Source organism: Apis florea, unplaced genomic scaffold (assembly GCF_048593485.1).
Source record: "Apis florea isolate Af1SG1 unplaced genomic scaffold, ASM4859348v1 contig_2153_pilon, whole genome shotgun sequence".
Taxonomy (NCBI): Eukaryota; Metazoa; Arthropoda; class Insecta; order Hymenoptera; family Apidae; genus Apis; species Apis florea.
The window spans coordinates 518574-546076 of NW_028256536.1; the positions used below are offsets into that span (position 1 = coordinate 518574).

Here is a 27503-nt window from a genome sequence, read left to right on the forward strand (position 1 = left end):
CTTCCCATAATTTTTGATGAACAGAAGATATATATGCATAAGTGATTCCCTCCCAAATCGATCAGTATCCTTGAAACGAGAAGCTCTTCACTCTCCATTTCTCGCCAGAATTATATCGTCCCCGAAATTTTTCTCAAAGTTCCCGATTCAGCTTCCGTCGCTTTCAAGGCATCCCGGTCGAAATTCGATAACAGTCCCGAAGGGAGGCACTCGAAGTATATCAGGAACAATTTGTCACGTTGCACGGAGTTAGCCGACGGAGTGTTAGACGCGATTTATTTTCAAAATGTTGTCTCCAAAGTGGTGTCCTTGTCTCCCTAATCGATTCGTATCGTAAAGAATCTAATTTCGAGCAATGGTTTCCACGATTCGGTGGACTTCGTCGATAATCCTTTCGACGAAAGATTTTTCTCCTTTTTCGTAAAAAAAATTAAACGTCAATAAAGAAATCGAAATCGAAAAAGAGATCACAAACGTGAAAATAAAAATTTTGACGAGAATTATTTTTATCGACTCGAGGCTAAGGAGAAAGAATAGTGTGAGATGGAAGGTGGAGAATGATAAATGGACGAATATACTGATGCCTTGCCAACTGTCTCAGTAAGCATATCGAAATATCCCTAGCAATTGAAGATCCTAGTAGCAGTAAAACAGTCGTACATCAATCCCGATTTTTGCCTACCGTCATTTTATACCTACAACATAGTATCGTGTTTTTCTGGATAAAATCATATCAATTAACATTTTAATTAATATGAATTAATATCGAGGTATGTATTTTACGTAATGATCGATTGTAATTAAAGTAATGTCATGAAAATAAACAGGTATATAATTACATCTATGTCTCGATAAAATATATATATAATGTTAATTTCCTTAATAATTTTCTCAATAACACACAAAAATATAAAATCCTTCGCTTCTTCAATCTTCCTTATAACGACACGCGTTTTTCACCGATCCTTTTAATTCTTACAATTGCAATTTAGAAACAGAACGTGATCTTTGAAATCGAAGAAAGCATTTCCAAGTGAAAGTAACGACAAACTAAAATATCGGGACGATTAACGAGTCACCATCTCTCACCTTGCAAGAGGCATACCGCCTAACTTACCTGCACGACATCATCAGTGAAAAATCACTAGAGCCAATATTCTCGTCGAACTTAAACAGGGCCCATTAAAATATATCTACCTCCTCGAGAATCGTACAATGCTTCGTACATTGCACCGACACATACCGATATACAATACGGCCAATAAAAAACAGTTTGCCCGCCCGATTCGGGATCCCTTACTAATGGAAGAAAACGATACAGACGGGTTAATCGCGTTGTATGCGCAGGGCTTAAGGGTACGTTCACCCGATCGTGAATTCCCCATCGTCCTCAACACTGACCTAACAACAACCGCGTGCACGCGAATTCCACGAGTTTTATTTAGAACACATTGAATTATTCTAACGTAGATATGCATGCGCGTGAGAAGATCCGTAGAAAGGAGTGGGAGAGAAGACGAGGAAACTCGTTCGCTATTTTCTAATAAATTATGCAGGCCAAGTGGAGTATCTCTACAAGTGAGTATCAAATGAAGTGTGCATTATGTACAAGTTGCAAGTTGAATTTGACGAAAATAACTGAAGATAGGAGAGAGACATATATATATCTCACGCGAGATGTGTATTCAATCGAGTTGCAAAAAAAAAAAAAAAAAAAAAAAAGAAGAAAAAATTGTAAGAAACAAAGTCGATAATTGGAATAATAATGGAAATAGGTACGGGTCATCGTTCATGAACAATCTGCATAATTCATAAGTAACAATAGTGGAGACGATTAGGTTTGTACTTTAAAAAAAAATCGAATAAAGGATAGGATAAAGAGCGTTGTTTCTTCCCGAATTTTAATTTCTTTCGTTTGCACGATCGAAGTATGAAAATAATTCAAGTGTAATTCGATGGTAATGCACGTTGTTGGAAAAAAGGTATTTTTTCTGGGGGAAACGAGGGGAATGAATGCACTTTCTAAGATAATTCAAAATAAATCAATTGCACTCGATCAATTATCGTCGTAAATCAGCGTATAATTAATATTTCAAAAATTCTCCTCCCTCAAAGGGGTGAAGCAGCGAGGAGATGCAGCGTTCTCGAAATTTTAAAATCGAATTGCTTAAAAAAGGGCTTTGAGTGGTACGTACGTTGAAATGGGACGTCAAGCTCCTCTCCAAGAGTGTGCTCCTCGTGGAAGAAAAGAGAGGGAAATTTGAAAAAGAAATTTGAAGAAGAAAACTTAAAAAAAAAAAAAAAAAAAGAAAGGAGGGAAATATTAAACCACGAAGAAGAAACGAGTGCAAATAAATTTCATCATTCCCGGAACAAACTTTTTCTGGCGAGGAGGAGGAGGAGGAGGAGGAAATAAACGAGCATAAAATATTTTCTGACGGAATGCAATGAAAAATATTCGCAACGTGTATGTTCGATCGCGATGGAATGCATGCAAAACAACACTTTGTTCGCCCTTGTTATTCTCTTTCCCGCCCGTATTTATGCTGTTCAACAATACCACGATGTTTCTATCTTCCTTCTTTTTCTCTTTTTTTTTCTGTCTCTTTACTTTCCCTCTCAACCCGTTCCTCGATCATTAAGGGATTGGATTCGTATGTGTGCTCAATCGTGGACGAAACCGAGATAGAATTAGAGAGACAATCTTTTGGATTCGAGCTAAAAATTTCGTTGAAATTCGATTAATTTAATTTTACAACATATATTATAATTTCTCATTGGATCACGGCCAGTTCTAACCGGCACTTGTTTCACAACGAAATCTGATAACGCAAAGTCCACATTTGTTAATTAAGTAAACTCACGCTTATTAATTCAGCGCAGCTCCGTCTTGAATACACCTCTGTATATCGATTCATCTGTGTGGCTCCCGTATTATATTAGTATTATATTAGTAATAATATAAACTTTTGTAACGTATTATAATATATTTAAATAATATTCGCATTTATTTGTTCGTTCCGCGTCGCGGATCCACCGTCAACGGAATTTAATTAAATTAAATATGCAAAGGGAGAATAACATTTATGAAATAAAATATGTAATAATGCCACTAAAATTAATGTACGTATTTATCTTGAATTACAGTGGGAAAACTTCGCGAGGATTTCTACGAATTACACGAAGGAGGGGAAAAAAAAAAAAAAAAAAGATAAAAACCAACCTTTGAAATGGGAGTAGAAAAGTTCATATTCTCTTAATTTACTCGCATGGGAAAGAAACAAAAGGAAAAAAAAAAAAAAAAAAGAAAAAAGGAGGGAAGAAGGATGGGGGGGGAGGGAGGGAAAAAAAGTAAAATAAAATAAAATCGGGAGGAAAAAATGGCGAAAGAATTTTTTTTTTTTTTGCAAAAACAGAAAAAAAGCTTCGAAGTTTTGATAGAAATATCTACGCCCAACATTTTGCATAGTGAATAATAACATCCTGAACGCATATATCGAACAAGAAAAAAGAAAAGAAAAATGAGAAAATTTTTTCGGCGCGTTGCAAGGAAACGAATTTTAATATTTTTGGTATTAAAATAATGCATAGACGACGAAAGTGTGTCTAACAAAGCAACGCCATCTATCACCACTCTCCTCACGACGCTTCATTTTCAATACTTTATACGCGAACAAGTCGAGAAATTCCCGTAATTGCCTTTCTCATTTAGACGCTGCTGTAAGAAAATCGAATCAAAACTGGATGGCTGAAATGAAATGAAATTTATTTAGGGGTGGATGGAAGGAGAGGAGGGTGGAAAGCTAGATGAAAGGGTGCGAAATTTCGTCAAATCTATTTCGATGACGTGTTTTCTGATTGGTTGTAACGAAATATCATTCTACAAATCATATTTCCCTCTTGTTCTCTTCTAAATTATTCCATCTGTCTGCAATATTCAATCTTTCCTTTTCAATACGAAGGAAACAATTTTGAAACAAAAAAGCGAGATAACAAACTATCCGTATTATATTATATTCCTTATCTACGAAGAAAGATTATATTTGTTCCACTTTTTTCCTTTTTTTCCTAATTAATCTAGAATAACGATTAAAATCGATCAATCTCGACGGTGTGAAAATATTATGCCAATGACTTATCACGAATCGACTGTGCCACGTATAATTGACATGATTGATGAACACGATCGAATTAAAAGGCTCCATTCATCTTGACTATCGAACAGCAATGTTTACCCGACAACTGTTACCAATTCCCCCTTCCTAATTTATTCCAGAGCACAGATGGGATTATAAGATAGTCGATTCTTGGCCAATTCTCCGAATTGTCTTTCCGAATGGTCTCCAAGTGTAGACAAAGCTAACGTAACAGGATACAATTTTATTTGCCTCGATATTATTAGTTTGGATATTTCCTCACGAAAGTTCATGCTAATTGCAATGTAAAATTCCAATTTTACCATCTTTTCAATCACAAAATTGGGGAAACGTTGATGAAATAAAATGGAAAGTGGAAAGAAGAAAATAATAATAATAATAATAATAATAATTTCAATAACATTCAAATAAAACGTGAACTACAGAAAGAATTATATTTGAAGATTTTTTTTTTTTTTTTAATCATATCGAAGCAATTGACGTTCGATTTATCGACATCTCGAGAATGAATCGATTCAACGAAAGTACGAGTGAACATCGAGAAAAACGTGAAATCGAAAGATTTATCGCGATGAATACATAATGCGATAAAAGAAAAAACATTGAAGAAATGTGTACACGCACGATTATAAATGAATTTTTTTTTTTTTTTTCTTTTTCTTTTATCGTGTACAAACACGAAAAACAGGCCACCTGAATATCTCGGCCCCTTACTGATAAATTATTTTGCAGTTGACCTTCAGTGACCTTGATCTTGAACCATAGGTCGTTGTACGCGTTTTTAAAACGCTCTACTATGTGATACGATACGAATATATCGTCTCATTTAAAAAAAAAAAAAAAAAAAAAAAAAACAAATTTGACACGTTCATATATCGAAAAAAAAAGAAGAAGAAAAAAAAAACTATTTACACCAAATTAATTATTCCCCTCCACGCGACCTCTATATTTTTTTTTTTTTTCTAACAGCTCAACAACAAACATCTAATCTATTTTAAGTATCTTACCTAATACAAAAAAAATTTTTGTATTTTTTTGTACATGATACAAAAAAAAAAAAATAAAATAAAATAAAATAAAATAAAATAAAATAAAGTAATGGCAAGAAAAAAAAAATTCATTTACAACGTAAAAAGGTTATAAAAAATATCATGAATATTTAGATTATTTTTACACTTGCCCATATCTCTTTTATTTTTTTACTTTTTGTTCAATTAATTAAATTCACGTTAAAATATAAATTCGCATAAAATATGCGTCGAAACCATCAAGAACGAATTAATGTTCATCCGTATGTGATTGTATGCATATGTGTTGTGTTTCATAAAACTAACATTTATCGCGGGAATGCATTATTCATTACCTCATTTCTGCGGACAGTATTAGAACGTAACCTTGTCGAGCTCGAAGATACTTATTTCTACACACACCGCGCTACCCGTGCAATATAAATGCAATAAAGAAAAACTCGAATATAATAAAGAAGTAACTTTCAATTGATCCTCAACAACAACAACAACAACAACAACAACAACAATGATCCTTTCCATTGATGATCGTATTTTACTTTTTTTTTTTTTTCCTTCAAATATTTCTTACATCCTGAATTTCCAATCAGACTCGGAGATAACGAACGAATAAATTCCAAGTAAAAACTGGTTTTCCGAGGGGAGAAAAAGAGAAAAAGTTCCAATTTTTTGCCAGGAGGTCTTTCTCCTCTCCAGAGCCTTGCCACGGTGCTCTTCTTTTATCACTTCTATAGGAAAAGAAAAAAAAAAAAAAAAAAAAAAAACGCGAAAGCTTTTACTCACACTACTTGACACGTTACGGAACAGAATCCTTCCTCGTTTTAATTTCATCGAGTCATTATTATTATTATTATTATTATACGTATAATCACTCTTCTTTTCAAAAGGTAATTCATAGCACAGGAAAGGAACGCATTGTCTCGTTTATTAGATCGTCGTTAAAGAGGAAAATTGGTCCTTGACACGTAATAACAACGAAAAATTAAGAATAATAATTCATATGAAATAACATCATTTCGCTCGAAGCGTACTTATCCGTAGATATATCCAGTTTCAAATGTAATTTAAAATAATATTTCCAAGGTCTTTTTTGCATCCAATTTATTGTTCTTACTCGATGCCGTGTGCAATAATACGGACGTGATTGTGAGCACGGTGATTCGATTTAACAGTCGCTCTCTCTCTCTCTCTCTCTCTCTCTCTCTCTCTCTCTCTCTCTCTCTCTCTCTCGCGTGCACAGACGTTTATCGATTTAAAATAATAACGAACGCTATGTGTTTTTCCATTTACCAAAGTGTACCATTATATCTCCGTCCATTATGTTTGTATACACGCGTATACAAACACACCGCTTTGAGATCTGACAAAACGATTTCTATAATATTGCGAGCGAAATTTCGTTGAAATAGAAAATACACCTTTGGGATCTCAATTTTCTCAAATGCGTAATTCCTTCCTCCGCCCGAATATTCCGAGTATTATCATTGTATCGATGCACAATAGCGTCCAATTACGATGACGATGATGTAAAATTAATATTACAAATTATTGGAGAAAGATGGAAAGAAAAAAAAAAAAGAAATCTACTTTCGATAAATATTTATTTATTTCACACCGATCTATCTTCGAATTATAAAAAAAAAAAAAAATAAAATAAAATGCAATTACGCATTTAATCGGCGAGATGATTTTTACGTTGAAAAAACGAGATACGCAAAATATTTCGACCCGATCAACTGTATGCTTAATAAGATTATAATTATAATTTTTTTTTTTATACGTTATTTTTTTACAAATATAATTATCCGATGAAAAATTATCCGAATCATCATATCGATATATGATTACGATGATTTGAAATATTCATTATAAAAATAATAAATTTTATCTATTTTATTTATTTATTTATTTATTTATTTATTTTTTTTTTTATGATTAGTTTTGATTGTCACACAAATCGATAAGAATTGTTTGTCTCTTTTTTTCCTTTTTAATTTAAAATTTCCAATTTAATTTAATAATTTATCCCAATGAAGATTTATCTGACTCTCTCTCTCTCTCTCTCTCTGTCTCTTTTTCTCTCTCTAAATGATAAATTTATTATTTCCAACAATTATCGCAACAATTTTCTCAACTTAAAACTTATATAAGATTATCACACGAATCACCATTATTCATGATGATTCATGCGATATTAATCTATCAAATTCAAATTTCAAAGAAAACGATATTTCATAATCCAACTTATAACAACGATTAATAATCGATCGTGAGATGATTGAGGCGGCAACAATTGTGGATTCAACTTTGGAAAAAGAATTGAAAGTAATACGAGATACATATTTATAATACAAGGGATACGGGAAGATAGAAGAGAATAAAAATAAAAAGATAAATAAAACTATGGTGCACATCCACATTCAGAGATAACTAAGATCATGATGGATGATATATATTATTCAAAGTGCTTATTCTTCGTGCAACCAGGCTATTTGCATAATTCATTGGGCTTGTTTGCAGAACCATGTTCCCAGAAATTATTATCATTTCCTTTTCATCCCAAAAAAAATTCGCAAATACGATACGCGAGGATTATTTATCCGGAAAGAAATTGGCGTTGAGTCGTAGCACAACTTCCCGGTGCATATTTAATTAACTGAATTATTCGACCAACTAAATGCAGTTTTTGACCGTTCTCCCAGACTTTTCTTTCCAATTAGTAAATGCGAATGGAATTTGTTCTCGTTTCGGGGAAAAATATCAAGTTTTTCTCCCCCCGTCTTGTTTCTTAGTCGAAATAATACAAACTCCGAATTGAATAATCTCTAAGAATTGATTGAGAAGGAGGAAGAGGGAGAGGAAGAAGTTCGTGGAAAAAAAATTATTTAATTCCGCGACGAGAAAGATGAAAATTCTCCTTGTTTTCCGAAAACGAGGGAGCAGTGTAAACAGTGAGAATGACGAGCGAAGGGGCGCGGTTAATTGACAATGTCTCGATAGTGGAGCCAAGTCGAAAATCCACCCCAACATTCGACGAGGGATTTTCCTGTCCTGCAAACCCCTGCGGAGCATTTTTACATCTGCCACCGAGTGCTTTACGCCCTTGCCTCTGTTAACCGCTCCTATCTTTTATATCCTGGCCCCTTTTTGCATATCTCTTGCTTAACTCCGCTCTGGAATTTCCTCTAACTCGGGTCGCGAGAGATTTTCGTGAAAGAAAATTCCGCGCCGCAATATCATTATTAGATTGCGGATGTTTATGCAAATCGGTTACGTATGGAACAAAAAGAGGAACGGAATGTAAATAGGGATTTATTTTTCGATCTAACTATACGTGTTTTCGCGTTAACCTCGAACGATCGTTCTCCGCTCGATTTTTCCTTCGAGAATCGAGGCAAAATGAATTTACTTTATTCCCTCTGACTTTTAAAAAGTAGATATTTAAGATAAGAGGGAGGATAAGTAATAAAGTTGATGGAAAGTTTATCGTTTATTTTATTTTTCCAAGCGCAAGCAATTTTTCCGAAAAATCTCGTATCGTAAAAGTTAAATTAGATAAAATTTATATACGATATTTTCGACCTTTTTCCCGTACGTATCAATTTTCTACGAGTAAATATCCGCGAGCGAAATATCATTAGCGATGTGTAACCACGGTATTTATTACATTCTTTTTACATTTTTTTCTTTTTTTTTTTTTTTTCTTTTTTTTCCCCTGCCGGATGAATTAATCGATGATGTCAAGCGTAATTCATACATTCAGTTACGGTAATATTTTGCAAACGACATTATCCACGTATAAATTTAATTAATGTATAAATACATTTGCATATTAACGCGATTATACTATCATCCTCAATCAATATTAGGCATTTAAATAACATCATTACCAAGTTTTCATGGACCGAGGCCTTGCAAAATGGTCGTATATATTTATTCCGTTTAATATTCTCTATATATTGCCAACAATTAACAAAAAGTACCTAGAAGTCTTCCATCACGGGTTTTACAACCTGTAATCATCATTTACCGATTATCGATAATAACAAAGTAAATGCGATTCTTGCAATTTAACAATTAGCCAATTAATGAGCCAAGAATCGTTAAAAGAATCGAAGACGCGATTCGATTGTTAAATTGCTCGAAATTAAACGTTGCCACGTTTTCATTTATTCCAAAAAAAAAAAAAAAAAAAAGTAATAATAATAATAAAAAATGTATTTATCACTTGCGCCCTCAAAGCGAAGAAGAGAAGAGAGAGAGAAAGGAAAACGAATTTAATGCTTAGAGAAGATGGAAAATATAAGTATGGAGCTCGACGGAATTTCAGAGAAACTTCAACGAAAGGGAGGCAAAAAAATAATGAGAATGCAAATATGGTTTTGAATAAAATCCGGAAAATATGAAAGCCGCAAGAACAACATACAGATCTGCATCTACTGCCTTCTTTTTTCTTCTTCTTCTTCTTCTTCTTCTTCTTCTAGTTCCCTTTTCTTTTCCCTTATGAAAAATTGCGTTAAACATTCGTTGTAAACTATATAAGCGTAATACTTCTCTATAATCTCGAAAAATTCCGCGATGGAATCTTTTATAAAGCGAGCTCATAAATCTTTTTTATTATCTCCGTCTTTCTCCGTACAACTATTTATCTTTTTCTAATATTTTCGTACTCGCTTCCAATCATATTTTCATTTATTCGTTCCTTCTTTTCTCTACTGAACTACTCGTGCATTTTATACGCGATGCAATTTTATCGAAAAACTTCGCAAACTTGAATTTTTTTTATAAGAAAAGAAAAAAGAAAAAAAAAAAAAAAAGAGATGGAAATTAGAATTATTTCTTAGGGAGGAACAATCAGAATTGATCAGAAATCCACGGATATTATAAAATAGAAATGCATCGGTTCTTGCGATTTCGAAGGATATCATATTCATTAAGATTCGAAGAAATTAAATTATCGAAACTCAATTAAATAATAAAGTTCTCTCATTGCGTTTCTCGAACTAGGGAGGGGAGGAGATTGAAAAAAGAAAAAAAATATTCGATAACACCGATTCTCGTTCCCCTATTAACAGAGGGGAAATAAATCTATATTGTGTTCGCGATCGTGCCTCGGAATTTCATGAATTTTTCAACTTCGCCATTCGTTTCATTTTTTCCTCTCTCTCTCTCTCTCTCTCTCTCTCTCTCTCTCTCTCTCTCTCTCTATTCCACTCTTCGACCCAATTGATTCTCTTTACCTCCCATCGCTCTTCGTTTGCATCCCATCCGTTTCATCCGCTAATAAATATAAACTTGCGATTATTAACTATTTTATCGACCGAGTCGATTTACATCACAATTGATCGATAATATCTCGTTGAATATTTATAGAATAGTTCGCGGGACGGCAATAATGCAATTTAGGGGGGGGGGGGGGAAGGGGGGCTCGATCGAGGCAGACACAGAAAGTTTATATATCCGAAATATTGAATTTTGATTTTTCCCTTTTTTTTCCCTCCCCCCTCCCTCTTTTTGTTTCTCCTCGTGCCTCCTGTGGAATATTTCGTAATTAATATCGCCAGATGGGAAGCCGTGGAGATCGTCGAGGAGAGGAGAGGAGAGGAGAACTCGAGGAATCAAAAGCGAGGCTCACAAAAGGAAACGGTCGTTAAAGAAGGGGGGCCATTAGCATGTCGTTAGCATAATACAAGGTGAATTTGATTCCGAGTACACGAATGTGCCCTGAACACTATCGTGGCCGCGGTAATCGCGTTATTATAAGACAGATTAATTTTAGTTAAACTGGTACCCTTGATACCTTGTGTGGGCGGAAATTGGCTTTCGACTCGAGATACCGATACATTTTGTACAGAAGAAATTAAACGTCGCGTTTTATCGATTAATTTTGGATACAAAATGTGGATGCAACTGTAATCGCAGTTACGTTTTTTTCTTTTTCTTTTTTTCTTTTTCTTTTTCATAAACAAACGTTGCGTTTACTTATTGATTTCAATAATGATAATTTTTCATTATTTGAATATTACGCGTTGAGCATGATGAATTATACAAGGCGTTAATTTATTCGTGGCACGCCTTTGAAAAATCGATTTCACAAGTCAAAACAATTATAAAAATTTATATATATATATATATATATATATATATATATATATATATATATATATAAATATCGGTTGAAACTTATATATATATATATATATGTATAAGTTACAAGCAATTTAAGTTAGATGAAGTAAAGATAGAGTGAGATCGATTCTATCTTCATCTTACTTCATCTTGCAACTTAAATTGCTTTATATAACCGAACATTTTTTTGTACACCAATTTTTCTTTTTACCATCAACGCAACCGCGTCATCGCGCAGGGAAGGGGAGGAGGAGGGAAATGTGGATTTTTCACTCGAATTTCAACGAAAATTAATTTCCACTCGAAGATATTCTCCGCGAGAACTTTTTTTTTTTTTCTTCTTTTTCTTTTTTTTCTTTCAACGAAGAAGAAATGTTTCTGCGCGAGAGCGCATCACGCTTGTCAAGAAGAATTTCGAATTGAATCTTTCTTTCGTGAGATAATACGGACGAGCGAGGATGACTGTGCAGGGCATACATCGAGAGTATACAGAATTGAGAAAGGTTAATGGTCACGATGGGGAGGGAGGGAGGGGGAGGGGGGAGGGGAGGGGGGGGGAAAGAAATCACGTTTCGCGTAATGCGTACTCTTGGGGAGGATTTTTGCCGATGAAATGTTCGAGCAACCGTGGAAAAAACAGAATGTAAACCGGTTTACGACGTCGAAAGAGTATTTCCTCGTTGTTGGAACGAGATGTTCGAGTGTTCGCCACCGATTACCGGTTAAATTACAATTATACGCCTTCCAACTTTTCTGGGGGCGGAGGGGGGACAAGTTTTAGATAAAACTTGGACGGAGAACGATGTTTTGTTTCCTTAATTTGAGAGACCGATTGTAATTTCAATCTCATTCCTTTTTTTTTTTTTACTTATTTATTTTTTTCGATTAACGTAAATATCGAAAGAAATATAGAAAGAAAGATGATGATGATGATGATGATGATGATCGATAAATGTATCGAATATACGAGAATGATGAGCTAGCTTTAGAAAGATAAGTTGAAAAATTTTGGCAAGTTAATGTTATAAAATGTTTATTTTTTTATATTTTGTATAAAAATATTTAATAATATTTAATAAAGCTGGATCATACGTATGAATTAATATTTATTAGAAAATTTATAATAAAAATGCCAGGATCTCGTCAGGATATTCTTAATTTTGGAAAAAGCGGAGGATTAACCGTGATTAAAAACAAAAAAAATTTATCGAATTCTGAGATCTGACAATTTTTTTTTTTTTTTTTGTAAATAACAAAGCTGGCTAATCGTTCAAAACAACAAACGTATAAATTCATCATTGTAATTATACGTGCGATTGCTTCGACGATTTATCCATTTTGGAAAGCAATATTCACTGTATAGCACTGTAAAAAAGCATATGCGATCTCGCAAGAATCACGTTTGAAGGGAAAAAATATGCGCACGATGTATGTTCGACATGAAACGTGGAATTGTTTCGAGCAACGTGGTCGAGCAATGAATTAGATCAAGGTTGCATTGCATCGCTAAAATTAGCCGACAGAATTCAGAAAAATTCTGGCATTGCGACACTCGTTTTCCACGATCTTTTAAATTGTTACAACTGAAAGGATAATCGTTGCTCGATAACTCGATTATATATTTTAAAAAAGGAAGAGCGACTAAACTTTATTGGTCTCATTAAAAGGAAACGATCGGTCGTAAAAATTTTTATTACTCGAGAAAACGAAAGTTTTCGAACACAAAGCCAAATTTCTTTTGAGAAAATTCAATTTTTCGAAAAAAATTTTATATCCCCCGAAAATATTTCTAATAAATTCCGTTGATTCGATTTTTTATGAAAAAAAAAAAAAAACAAAAAAAAATCAAAATAAGTTTCCTATTTTTTAAAAATAGGAAAAATGATAAAAAAAATTTTCTATTTCTATTGAAGAATTAAAATATAAATGGATACAATTGTTTCTTCCATGTATATTCATATTTCACTCAAATCACTCAAATTTTTATCGTGTTTAAAATAAAAATTTTATTAATCGATTTATTTTTCAATCTATTCCTCAAAATTCGTGGAAAAATTTTATGAATTTGTTTTTTCTTTTTTACAATTCCTACAAAAATCGATGGTGGAGATACTTTTAGCGAGATTATTTTTTGATCTCGTTTAAATAAAAGCTATATATATTCACGTTTAAATCATTTCCATAATATTATTTTATAGATTCCTAATCTATGCGCAACAATAATTAATTCTAATTTCGAAGCGAAATCATTAATCACGATTAAAAAAAAGAGCGCGAAATCAGAAACGCGTGCACGTAACTTTCTATGATTATTTACCGTTAGTTTGTGTTATAAATATTATAATCCCATTATATTATTTTTTTTTCAAACATTGCTCCACTCTGATTACATGTTCAATTAATATACTTTATATTTGAAACTTGGAGGAAAAAGATTGCTTATTATCTTATCTGGGGCAATTAACTCGAATAAAAGATTACAGTCGAGTAATTCTCTCGGTTCTATCGTGAAACGAGATTAAGTTTTCTACGTATTTTTAAACTGCGAGATTTTCTATTTTACCATTTACGATCTATACTTTGAACTTTGTGATGAATTCGAGACTGGAGATAAAAAAAAGAAAAAAAAAAAAAAAGAGGAAAAAAAACGCGTATCTTTTTCTTTTTTATCTCCACACAACTCTTATTCAAATTTGATTGCATATTTCAATAATGAAATCTTCTTTCGAGGCGTGTGTCGTTGAAAAATAAAAATTTTGTAATTTCATCCTTCGAATTGACACGTTATTGACACTTTTCAATTTTAATTATCCCATCATTGTATTTATTTTGTTATCTCAAAGATGAAAATTTTCTTTGTAATAAGATAACAAAATCTGATGCACGGATTATGATCGTTCAACGTTCACAATCTTAATTACTTTAGCCCAGTCCTCGATAATAATAATTCTTATTCATTTACGGAATAAGAAAATGTTCCTCTCTTACTTTCACAATAAGATTACAACGAAACAATCCTAGCTGATTTACCGGTTTAAATATTACTTTCTATTTTACAGAATATAGCTATTTATACGCGGTGCTGTCGTTATGAACCAAGATTGCTTCTCCAATTCATTATTTTCGCAATAAGAGCAATGTAGCAATTCGTCTGATTCATTACATTCGAAACTTTACTTTCTATCAACGATCGAACCGAATGGAAACGAAATTTAATAAATATACGTACGAAAAATAAAAAAATATATATATATGTAAAAAGTGTCTATTTTCTTTGCCTACTACGATACCTAATTACGATATAAATATTATATTATATCATCTAAATTAATACCTAATAATGATTTTATTTACATCTCATGAAAATGTTCTAAAATAATCTTTGTTTTCGCGAAACTCTTATTACGGATCCTAAAAATATCGATTCCATAAGAACGGTTTAAAAAAAAAAAAAAAAAAGAAAAGAATCTAATCTATTGATCTCGAAGGATATAAATAGATTGTTTTTTTAACTTTTCTCAGTACACGATTCGACGGACAGAATTGCTCGTTACGTATTTATAATTATTTCGATCAATAAATAACTATTACGAAGATAGAATATTGCAAATATTTATTATGCAATATATCTTATTCATAGTCTTAGATTATAATAAGATAATCCCCGACACAATAAAGAAAATAAACGCTCGAAAATATCTTGAATCCATCGAATTTGAAATTTATTTTATTCCCGCTTAAATTAAAAATATATCTATTTTAATTTAAGACTATGAATAATAAAAAAAAAGAAAATCGTAAAATAAATCTTTGCAAATTTCCATGTGTTTTTTTTTTTTATTAACTATCAATTATTTATTGAACGATATAAATTATAAAAGAGTATAATTACAATTTTGTCCACAACGTGTGAACAAATTAAATTAAATTAATAAAGATGCTTCGCATACACACACACACGCGCGCGCATACATACATACACGCGATGATTCGTCCTCGAGAAGTAAGAGAAAAAGGGGGGGAAAATAAGAGAGCAAAAAACCACTCACCTCTCCATGCGTGTCCCTTCGGCCATCCGGGGTGTTCTCCGGCAAGAAGTATAACCGCAACGATGCCAGAGGTTGATTCGGTCCCCGGCTGTCCATCCACAACAGCTGAAGTTCCCCGATGCTGACAAGATCGGCATCGCTCCACAGTTTCGTGAGGAAGAAGCTTCCAAGGCGAAGTACACGACCATTTCCTATTCTAACCGCTTTGTAGAACGTGTACGGGCCGTGGCTGAAGCAAGCACCGCCCAATAACTGAAACGAAATCGACGTCGTTTCCTCTTATAACTCTTGTCCTTCTGTTTACATACAATACAAATGTTCCGTAATCTCCAAGCGAACGTTATTTGTTCTCACGCGCAGAATGTCGAAAACACACGGTCGACACTTCTATGGGCACGTATATAATTCGTGGAAATCGCGTTAAACGAAAGCTAGGAATCGGAGGCATGTCAACAAAAACAGTGCGATGGAAATATTCGTATATACTCGAGAATCTTGAGTATATTATTAAATTTTTACAATATCGAGAGAGTTGACTGTAATTACATTAAAAGAAATAATTTATTTATTCAACTTTTATAAATATTGTAAAAGTATGTACATATATTTAAGATGGAATTTTTTTTTTTTTTTTTTTTTTTTTTAGTCTTTTTTAGTAAATATATATTCTTAGTTTATTGGGGAAGTTTATTTGGGAACAAGGCTTGTTAAACAAATGCTGTTCAAATAAATTGAAATATAGAAAAAAATTATAATCGATAGATTTATTTTTCTTTTTCACGAAGCCCGGCAAGTGGGTAAAAATAATATTCGTAGTCAGCGAAATATCGGAATAGGCTTGTGTCGAGTACGCTTATTTGTAAGCCATCAGATCGGTTTTATGGATGTTCGTCAAGTAAAACAAGTCGTTAGATGACTCATATCCCACGCCAGTGGCCCTCATTTGTATCATTGCATCGCTTTAAAAAAATGTTTCTTAAAACGAATAACACGATTTGTTTCCCGATAAAGCATTATGGGGAAATTAATATTTTTCATCGATAAAGCATCCCAATTTATTTCTCGTCTATTCAATCAATCGATATAAATTATCGATAGAATTAGATAAAGATCTTTCTTATTAATAATAAATTTCCAATGTTTCAATAATAATTCGTATAATTGTGAAATTTTAGTTCGCATCGGCTGCATGTTCATTAATAAACCTTGAGCTCATTTACAAGATTAAATGGAAAATTATATAGCGTGTTTGAACTTGGATAACGTGCAAACTAATGAAGGTAAAGTAATACATTTTCCAAGGAAGAAAATGGTTTCTAGTACAGTCCGTGATGGGAATAATATCGGTTATTGAAAATACGTGTAATATACATTGATATGCGATTCGAAAATAAAATTAAATTGTTGGATAATTCTTTCTAAAAAAAGAAAAAGAAAAAATTTAATTATACATTTATATAAAGTTTAGGTTTTTTCGAGAAGTATAGATTATCGATACAATCTTCATATCGGTTATTTATACTCGAATGATATTTAAGAAAAAAAAAAAAAAAATGTCATACTTAGATAATGAACAGATTATTTTATCGAATAAATCGCAAACACTAAGTATGTCGGTCAACTACAATGTAACAAATAATTTCAATAAATATATATTTTTCACACTTCTATAAATACTCGAACACCTGATTACGATATTCTTCAAGATTTTAATCAGAAATTATACATTTTTTTCTGTGGAAAGATATATCATTTCATCAACAAAAAAAGTTTATCAAAAAAAGTTTATATGTAATTAAAAATAATAAAGTTTTAGAATAAAATTTTCAAAACATCTCTTTTTATAAAAAAAAATAATAATAACAATAATAAATTTCAATTTTTAAAAATGAAACCACATTTTTATATATATATATATATATTTTAGAAAGAGATATGAGGCTAATGATATTAAATAATTATCGATTTAGAAAATATCTTAAAATAAATATTACGAACCTACTATTAGCAATATCTACGATATTTATCTCCTTAACCTTTTTTAAATTGCATTTTCTTTTTGTTTTAACAAACTACTAATCCACAACAATTTTAAGAATAATTTCATTTTTAAGTTAAGCATTATCATCCAAACGTTCTCCGATAAACACAATATTACTATTCGAATCGAATAAATATTTTACAAATTATTGCAATTTACAAACAAGTGAAGAAAAATTAATCAATTAATCAACCTTTTCTTTTCCAATTATTCGAGACAATTGAAAAAAAAAAACACAAAAAATGAAATCAGAATAATCTACGATTTTCGTTTATCCTTTAAAAAGATCGCCATTATTACAAAAGTGTAAAAAAAAAAAAAAAAAAGCAACGTTTATTATTTTAAAGGAAGGTAACTAGAAGAGAGAATGAGAAAAATATGAAAAGAAAAAAAAAAGGAGAAAGAGAGGGATCGAGAGATCGAAAGAGAGAGAGAGAGAAATTCGATAAACGAAGCGTGCACGTCGCGTACAGTCCCGCGTATAACTCTCGATGAAGCTTCCTGTGCGAACAGCAAAGCGAGCAACGACTCGCATTCATGTCTTTTATGCCTTACCTCTTCCCCTCCCCTCCTTCCTCGCACTCACAAATGCGCTCACTTCTTCGTTTCCTTCTCCCCTTTTCTTTTTGCCAAGATTCAACCGTCAACGTGCGTGATTAACGAAGCACGCGAGGGGACACGCGCATGCGCAATCCGCCGAATGCAGACGCGCGCATAGCGCGCAGCAAGCGCATCAATTAAGCCGAAATCGAATTTTTCGCGCTACCTTACCGATTGAACCCGAAATTGATCGATGATTACGTGTTATATATCTGTCCGATGGCCGATTTTGAACGATACCGAATACGTAGACATTGGATAATCCTACGTACGAGATTGCAAGCTGAGATTATTAGATACACAGTAGAGGATAGATAGATAGATATAAGTGGATGGGATATCTGGTGTGTTTGCATTGAATTTGAGATGTTTGATATATCTTTGTGTTGAATACCTTTCAATGAAGAAAAATTTTTGTTATTATATAATGTAATAGGATATAAATATATATTTGCCGAGTTGGATGAATTATTTAACGAAGTTATTTGCAATAAAATATTTGAAATATAAAATGTTTGAAATAAAAATTTGGAATGAAATATCAAAGCAAACTCGTAAGTTAAATAGACGTTTAATTTTTATTCTATATATTTTTTATTTTATATAAAATCTGTTATCTGTTATATGCGCGTGTTATCACCCGTTTATCGTTTCATTTATAGTTATGTTATCTATTATAAATATATGTTATAAATATCTCTGCTTTAAGATATAAATATGTAAAATGTAAAATATTAATAAAACATGAAATAATAATTTTTATGAAATGTATAAATATTCCATTAATTTATATTCTATGAAATAAGATAAATAATTTTTTTTTTTTTTTAAATTTTCCTTATATTAGTTTTATAGAATTTAATTTGAATTCCTTTTAATCTCATTAAATTATCTAAAGTACTATAAAATTAAATTATAAAATTATGCTTCGTATATTATTAAATTAAAATAAAATTTATTAATAAAATTCTCGATAAATATAAAAAATACAAGATGGAAATTAATGCACATAATATTAAAAGTGAGAATTAATGCGCATACCCTAATACCCGTATTTAACAATGTACTTACATTAATTCACTTCGTTCAAGGATTCTGTTCAAGAAAAAAACACGCCTCAGACATGAAAAAATTAATTAAAATACTAGAAATGAGATTAAATTCGCAATATCGAAATAATTTTCATATTATCACGATATCAATCAAATATAATCTAGAATGCAAATATTATTAATGCAATATATATATATATATATATAAAAAAAACATATTTAATCTAATCTGATATACTACTAAGTGCAATTTAATTTTCTCGAAACTTATTTTATAAATGCATCTTAAACTATAACCTTTATTAACCAAGTTCCCTCTCATGCGCTATTATTTCTCATCATACGTGAACGAAATGCTTAAATTCCTGCATAATTTAATTAAATGATATTACGAAAATTGAAGCGTCGTATAACTAGCAAGAAAACGTTACTAAACTAAATGAAATATTTAATTTGGGAAAACTTCTTGATATTCCTTGACTGGAGTATGTACATATTTTTTTCTCGTTTCCCCCCTCCCCACTTCAAGTAAAACTTTCTTTTCCAGTTTTTTCGAAAGTTAAAAAATGAATCGAATGGATTAAATAAAAAATGAAGATGCGATTAAATTGTTCGTGAAAAGTTTTCGCCTTCCCTTAATGAATCATGAATTCGTTGGATGCAAAGTAAAGGTAAATTAAGAGATAATTTAAAAAGTTGTTTAAAAAAAGAAAAAGAAAAAAAAAAAACATAGACAATCTCATCAGCCGAGAAAATTTGGCAAAAGATCTTTTCGAAACAGGGGTTAAATTCTTTTAACGAGGAAAGATATACACACTTTTTGCACAAATCTGTTAATATGAATTCAAATGTTGCCGTGTATCGAATTGCAAATATGATGTTCCACGCTTTCACACCAATGGAAAAGATTGCCATCGTGATTCAGAATATCCAATGATACGGTAAAAAGTGAGAATGAAAAATCCGATGCGCCATCTCTCTGCTTAACTCGAATACTCCATAGACGCGTCTACTTTATAGCAAAAGCTTGTCTATTTCTCCCCTTTACTTTACTTACATGCTCGATCTCAAATCGAACGGATTTTGGTGTGTGAAAACGACATCGTGCGTGTAGGAGGATTGTCGATTTATGTATACAGAGTGTTACTAAACATGTGACGTGGAATACCTTTGCAGGTTATATACCGATTCTTGGCCAGTTGCCTACTTACAGGCGCTTCTTGTGCAAATATAAACCGCTTGTAATTCGAAAAATAAGCCATATTTTTTTATATCAATATATTTTTCTTTTCCTTCGCTTTAACGTGTCAGAATCAATTTTGCAAAGGCTTGTATATATATATATATATATATATATATATATATATATATATATATATATATTTCTTTTTTTTGTTTTTAATTCTTTATTTCAAAGTTTATTTCAAATTTTGTTTAAATTCCATTATCTGAAATATCTCTATTATTTTTGATATTGAGTTTTATAAAAATTTTCATCCAGAAAAATTTCATAGTTTTGTAGTGTACAATAATCTGAGTTTTGTTTTGTTGGAAAGTAGAATTTTCTCATAAAATATAGGGAGTATGAATTCCATATTTAAAATAATAAAGATAAAATACAGGATATGAATTCATATAAAATGAATTGAACGTAAATATAATATTTTAGTTAAATTTTCGATGCCATCGTTATAAATATTATTCAATATTAATTTTTTTATTTTTGAAAACAAAATTTATTATAAATAAATTATTTCGAATTTTTCTTTCGTAATAAATATTTTGATGAAATTTAGATATATAGCAGAAATATTTGATGAAGTTTGGTAAATATACATATATTTATGAAAAATTTTCAATATTATGAAAAAAAAAAAACAAAAAAAGGATATATAATTATTATTTAAAGATAGACTACATTAATTCTGTTATTTAATTCCGATTCAGAATGCATCATGTTGTTGTGCAAAAATGCATAATTACTTCGTTAACTCTAATACTTAAATAGGATGGCTATTTCCTTCCTCGATTGCATCGGGTTTAATTGCTCACTAAGTCAACCTAATAATAATCTATTCTTAAACACACTCGTGCAGTTTTCATTTGAAATGAAAATAACAAATATATTACATAATATAATAAGTAAAGATTATATTATATAACGTAGTCATATAGCCAAACATGTAATAATTATATTTTCGAAATTAATAAATATTAAACGCGAATAACTTTATTTTATGATAAAAAAGTTAAATTAATTTTACTTGATTATTTTAATTATTAATATTTATTTATTCATAATTATTCGAATAATTATTAATTAATATTTATTTCAATAAATTGAAATATAACTATTTCCCCAAACTAAATATACCTCATAACAAATAATACAGGCACACGGAATACTGAATAAGAATAATATATTCATATGTTATTTCCAGTTAAATAATTAAATTATTAATAGCATTATTAATTAAGTTATTATCTCATATGAAAATCGTGACGCTCGTTACGCCATTTACTATATTTATCGACACACGACCTCGAAAATCATTACAAGCAAATAAAATTGAATACTCGAAAAATATAAAAAAAAAAAAAAAAAATTTTTTTGCGTAACAAAATGTATTTTACACTCCACGATATTTCTATTTTACCAATTTGAAATTTCATTGAATGAAAAGGTAAAAAAAAAAAAAAAAAAAAAATAATTTTACATCATAAAAAAAAAACGAAACAAAAGATACAATTTATTCGTATCCACGATACACTTACAATCTTTCTTTCGTGTCCAATCTTTGCATTAAAATACAAAAAAAAAAAAAAAAAACCGCAAACAAAGAATGAAAATTAAAAAAGAAAAGTTTACTCCAACTAATCAATTATGGAGAATAAAAATGTTAAACTCCGATACGATATACATATGAGAGGCCAGTTACATAATTGAATCAATAACCACAGAACCGGTACCGATTGGATGAGCGCCACTGTCATAACTATTTCTAATGTTTTAAGGGTACAGTCACGGACAAGAATTTCTCGCCGGTCAAGACACAGCCCGGCCACCAATGGTATTTATAGCGTTAATCTCGTTTCTCCGCTACAGCTGCATCGCCTGCGAACCCCCAACGCCATTGATATCGCAATTGCATCTACCGATCCTTCTTTTTTCTCTCTTTTCCCTCTTTTTTTCCTCCTTTCTCTCTCTCTCTCTCTCTCTCTCTGTCTCTCCTTCACCCCTTCCTCCAACTTCTCCCTCATACCATCACCACTCCCCCTCCCTTTCCATGTGTCCACGTAGTCACTTGGTTGCTGTGCATGGATTTTCGTGTGGCGCGTTTCTGCCTTCATTATTTACCCGCACACACACTCCAATTACCATCGCGCGTACCGGCCCTACCAAATATTTCTCCACGGCATCGAGAACGACAGCGCATGTATTATTCAGCATACGTTGTCGATGCCTCGTTCAAGCACATTTTATCCGTGTACACACATGGAACGTTACGATCGGTTTATTATTTATGCTCGTTGTCAGTCATGACCAGTGGCGCTCAATTTCTTAATTTACTTTGGAGAGGGGGAATTTTTTTTTTTTTTTTTTTTTAAATATAAATATATATATATATATATTTGAAATGAAAGGTAATATTTCTTATCGAGCCGTTTGGGAAGTTTTCAATGAAATTAAAGAGAAATTTAAAGTCATAATACGCTTTTATCGAATACTTTTATACAAATGTAAAGTATTATTTTCACGTTGATAGAATTGTACGTAAAGATTTTTGTAAGTGGATCGAATAAATATTTGTAAGAAATTTATTGATAATCATTTTTTTAATAATGAAATTTGTTTCAATTATACGTTTATATACTTTTTCTTTTTATATTTTATAATTTGAAATAGAATAATCATAATTTTTAAAATTTAATAATAAAACTTTTATTATCAAACTTATTCGATACAAATTATTAATATTATTAATTATTTATAATTTGGAAAAATTTACCAATAATGTATTAAAAAAAAAAAGGGGGGGGAAAAACTCCAGAAATATATAAAATCCTAGGAATTTTCTGAATCACCCAATACATATGCATATAAAATTACTATGTTTCTCTTCTCAAATGCAAATGAAAATTTCTTTTATTCATCTTCCACACAAGGATATATAATATCCCCGTTTTTATGAAATAATAATTTTCTCCTGGATCTTTCTACCTTCTTCTCTTAGCCATTAATTAATTCGTCCAGAATATTACAGAATATTAATTGGATCTAATATAAACTGACATCGCGTTAATAAATTATTAATCGATACGTAACCGTAATAATACCGATATCACTTGTTGATGATTCGAACAGCTAATATGTAAGATTAAATTTGATAACAATGAGAGAGAGAGAGAGAGAGAGAGAATTTTCTTTGAAAAATTCAGCGTTCGTAATTTATCTTAATTGATTAAAAATCGATTTGTCCGTCGAGGTGTGGTGGTAACGATGTTTTTCGACCGAAAAATAGGTCAAGTAAATGACTTTATGAACTTAACGAGCAGAAGAACAATCTCTCTCTCTCTCTCTCTCTCTCTCTCTCTGCCTTCTGGAGAAAATGCAAAAACTTTGACAAGTATTTTCAAATGGAAACGAAACACCGCGATCTACATTCTTTTCAGCCTGAGAACCGCTTGTTCTGTAAAGCTAGAAGAATCTTTAGAAGTCACGCAAGTCGAGTACGAAAAAGAACCGAGAAGAAGGAGAAGGAGAAGGAGGAGGGGGAGGAAGAGGGGGTGGCGGTAGAAGGAGAAAAGGAACGACGAGGAAGAGAAAATGATTATTCCGCGTATAGAAATAGTAACTAAACTACAAATGGAATATCGTCTCATTTCTATAATTGCTCTTAAAGGGAACTGGTTTCAGAGAGCAACATCACGAAGCTAATCGCACGAAGAAGCGGATGCATCAGCCCCTTACTTTAGCCTTGGTGTAAAAGTGAAAAGTGTTGAATCCTTTAACCGTGAATAATTATCGTTTGGGCGCTGGGTGGGGAAGGGGGGGAGATGTAATTTAATTTTCTTGTTGAACACATCTAATTGTAGGAGAGCTTGTCGCCATTTCTACACTGCATCATCATTGTATACAATGAGCATTGTGATATACGTAGGCAATGCGTATCATTGACTTGGATATCGTTGTCCATGACACGTTGTGAATAACTATTAAATTAATCGTGACGTGATGGGTTTTGGATTTTTGAAAAAAAAAAAAAAAAAAAAAAAAAAAAAAACATGTGAAATGTTTTTTAACAAGATCATGCATCCCATGAAATTATAATTTTAAGTTATTGAATTTTAAACTGAAGTTAAGTTAAGTTATAAATTTAAATTTCAAATAACAAAGATAAAGATCAAAGAGTTTTAAATACAAACTTCGTTTCATAATTTCATTCTTATACAGTTTTTATTAAAAAAAAAAAAAAACTTTTTCTTTTTCATTATTTGAAAATCAAATATAATTTTTCTTCTTTTTTTTTTAAATTCTCATTTAACTTATGTAAGATCCAATTCCACCAACATCTAACCGTTGTCCAAAGTTCCTTTTTGCACTCTAATTTTTTGTACAAACTATATATTTTCTCTTCCTTTTTTCAATTTTTCTCCTTTTAACTCGCGACAAAATTAAATCACCGAAGACGTTGATTTCCGATTCCGCTTTGTAAACTTGAAAAAAAAAAAATTAAATGTAAAATTAATCTAGCTAATGTCTTTTAACGTTTCGATCGATCATTTTTTTCACAAATCATGCCTGCGGCCATGTTTCCATTTCTTTCTTTTTTTTTTGTTCCTTTTTTTTTTTTTTTTTTGGTTTCATTTTTCTTTTTTTTTTTTTTTATCCTAAATACCGTAACGTTCAGTCTGTTGTGCCTCTTCGAGTTTTATGTAATAGCCGTTGCCTGGTTTTCCTCTGGCAAACCGGAGGCAACACTGGATGAGACGAGAACGAAAAAGGAATGCGAAAAAGAGTCCTGCGCATAACGTTTTAAGGCCAGTGCCAGAGAAATATGATGTGTAGCACGTTTTCATAATACAAGATTACGAGTGTTTCATCCTTCACCGGTGGACAATTACGAATTTATAACTCACGGTTGATACAACGTGAGAATAGAAAATAATGAAAACGACCTTTTCAAATAGCCGTATGCTAATTAACTCCTTTCACTTCGAATAAATATTAACTACAAAGGAAGGTATGGAATAGACCTACCATTTTACGGGGACTTTGTATCGAGGTATGGAATGAAGCGTCGACCTTGACGAAAAGAAAAAAAAAAAAAAGAAAGAAAAGAAAAAAAATGGAAGAAAAGGGGGACATCGAAAAGAATCAAACGAGCAATTTGCAATTTAGAATATATGATTCACGCGACGCGCGAGTTTAATAAATTATATCTCGAAATGTAATCCACGCGATTGATAAACTGAAATGTAAACATATCTCTATTTGTCAAATCTTCAGGCTCGAGGATAATCTTTGTCAGAGATAAGATATGTTGTTGCATCGTCTATATACGGGAAATCGCGTAATAATGCGAAAAGCTGTGTATATATTTTCGATAAAAATCTCGGCGGTAATTGGTAATTGAAGAAGAAATAATATTCGTTATTATAAATAAATAATTAAAAAAGATTAGGATGAATTAAAATTTACTATTTTTTTTTTTTTTCCTTTTTCGTTTCACAAGATTTGTACAGATTAATAGAGTCGATAATATTCTCGTTGGTAATAGTTTGAACGAGACTTATGTAATGAAGTAGATGATTGAAATTAGGGACCATTGGACGGTCTGGTGCGTGAGTCATCTTTGTTGAAAGACATTGGGCCCCTTTGTAGAATAATTTATCAAGCAATGATAAAAACGATAAAAAACAATAAATTCTAAAAATGAGGCTTGAGTAACGGCAAATTAAATATTTATAAAATTGCTGGTCTACGAATTTTTGTTTTTCTTTCTTTCTTTTTTTTTTTTTTGTAAAATTCCGTTGATACGGGAATAATTTTTTATAATTTTAACGAACGAGTTAGTAAAAAAAAATAATTGTGCAACTTTGAATAATAAACACGCACTGTTAAATTTGCACTAGCATCAAAGAATAAATATTTGAAATCGTAACATCATAATCATCATCGGTTCGAACTACCTCGATTGCACATTTTTACATTTTCGGAATTGGAAGCGCAAAATAAAATATATACAATTCGATTGGACGAGAAATGTCGAAACGAGGAAGACAAAGGAAGATAAAAAAAAAGAAAAAGAAAACAAAATCTGACATAACTTTCCTTATATAAATGTTTGTAATGTAATATTCAAACTTCGTTAATCATATAATGCAGATATATTCTAATCTATCACAGAGACGAAGATATCGATTTGTCTGGTCTCTCTCTCTCTGTGTTACACGAGCTCTCCTCTTGTACTCCCCTTGTATCGAGCATTTTATTCCATGATTAATAAGCCGTATAACTCAGCCGAATAATAAAACTTGGCCGGTCGAAATGAGTCAAGGAACAAAAGAAGAAAAAGAAAAAGAAAAAAAAAGGACACGATTAAAAAGTTGATTTCTCGACTCGACGTTTAAATAATCATGAGACAAAATATAGGTTGATTTTATTATACTATCCTTGAACTGGAGATTGATAAAACTATACAAGCGAAAATAGATTGTTTACTTTACTTATCGATTAATTATAGCGGAGAGGGAAAAATGCGATTCAATTGGTCAACGTTTAAAATAGAAATAATTCCTGATAATTATTTACTTTAACAGAAAAATCGGGCGAACGAAAAAAGGCTAAATATTTTTTAATCGTAGCGGCCCTTAATTACATCCAAGCCAAGAATTTGAAATCTAATAACCGATCGAAAAAAAAAAAATTGTATATATTTTACAAAACAAGTGATTGTACATTGAGCAAAGAGAAGGAAGATTCTAAACACAGGAAGTTTCACATCCTCATACATATTAACGAAAGCAAGTCTATTAATATAAATAACTCGCACGGAGTGGGATCTCTCTTACAATGTTGCACAATTACTACGGTTATAAGAAATAAAAAGTATGCTTCTCATTTACTAATGTGAACACAATGAGACGGCTTATATAATTGCTCGCCAATAAAACGACGAATTAGCTTGTTTCTCCTTGTCGTGTGATCGCAGAAAATATATATATATATATATATATTTATATATATATATAAAAAAAAGAGAGAGAGAGAGAGAGACATCGTTAAGTAATTTCCATGCTTATTTAACTTCGTTTACGTAAGAAAGCAAAATGTTAACATTTTCGTTTACAACTATAAAGGTAGGAGAAGCAGAGAGAAAAGGAAATTGTCTGTAACACTTAATTGCAACAATCGATCTGTTACATAATTAATGAACTTGTTT

General features: G+C 31.4%; 1 protein-coding gene across 1 annotated transcript in view; it reads right to left on the minus strand.

The window, feature by feature from the left end:
• Nucleotides 1-27503, minus strand: part of LOC100865061 (uncharacterized) — a 203166-nt gene that overhangs the window by 134601 nt on the left and 41062 nt on the right. The window contains exon 2 of the mRNA XM_086915264.1: nucleotides 15364-15615. Coding sequence (XP_086771390.1) covers nucleotides 15364-15615 — 252 coding nt within the window. The remainder of the gene's footprint in view (nucleotides 1-15363; nucleotides 15616-27503) is intronic.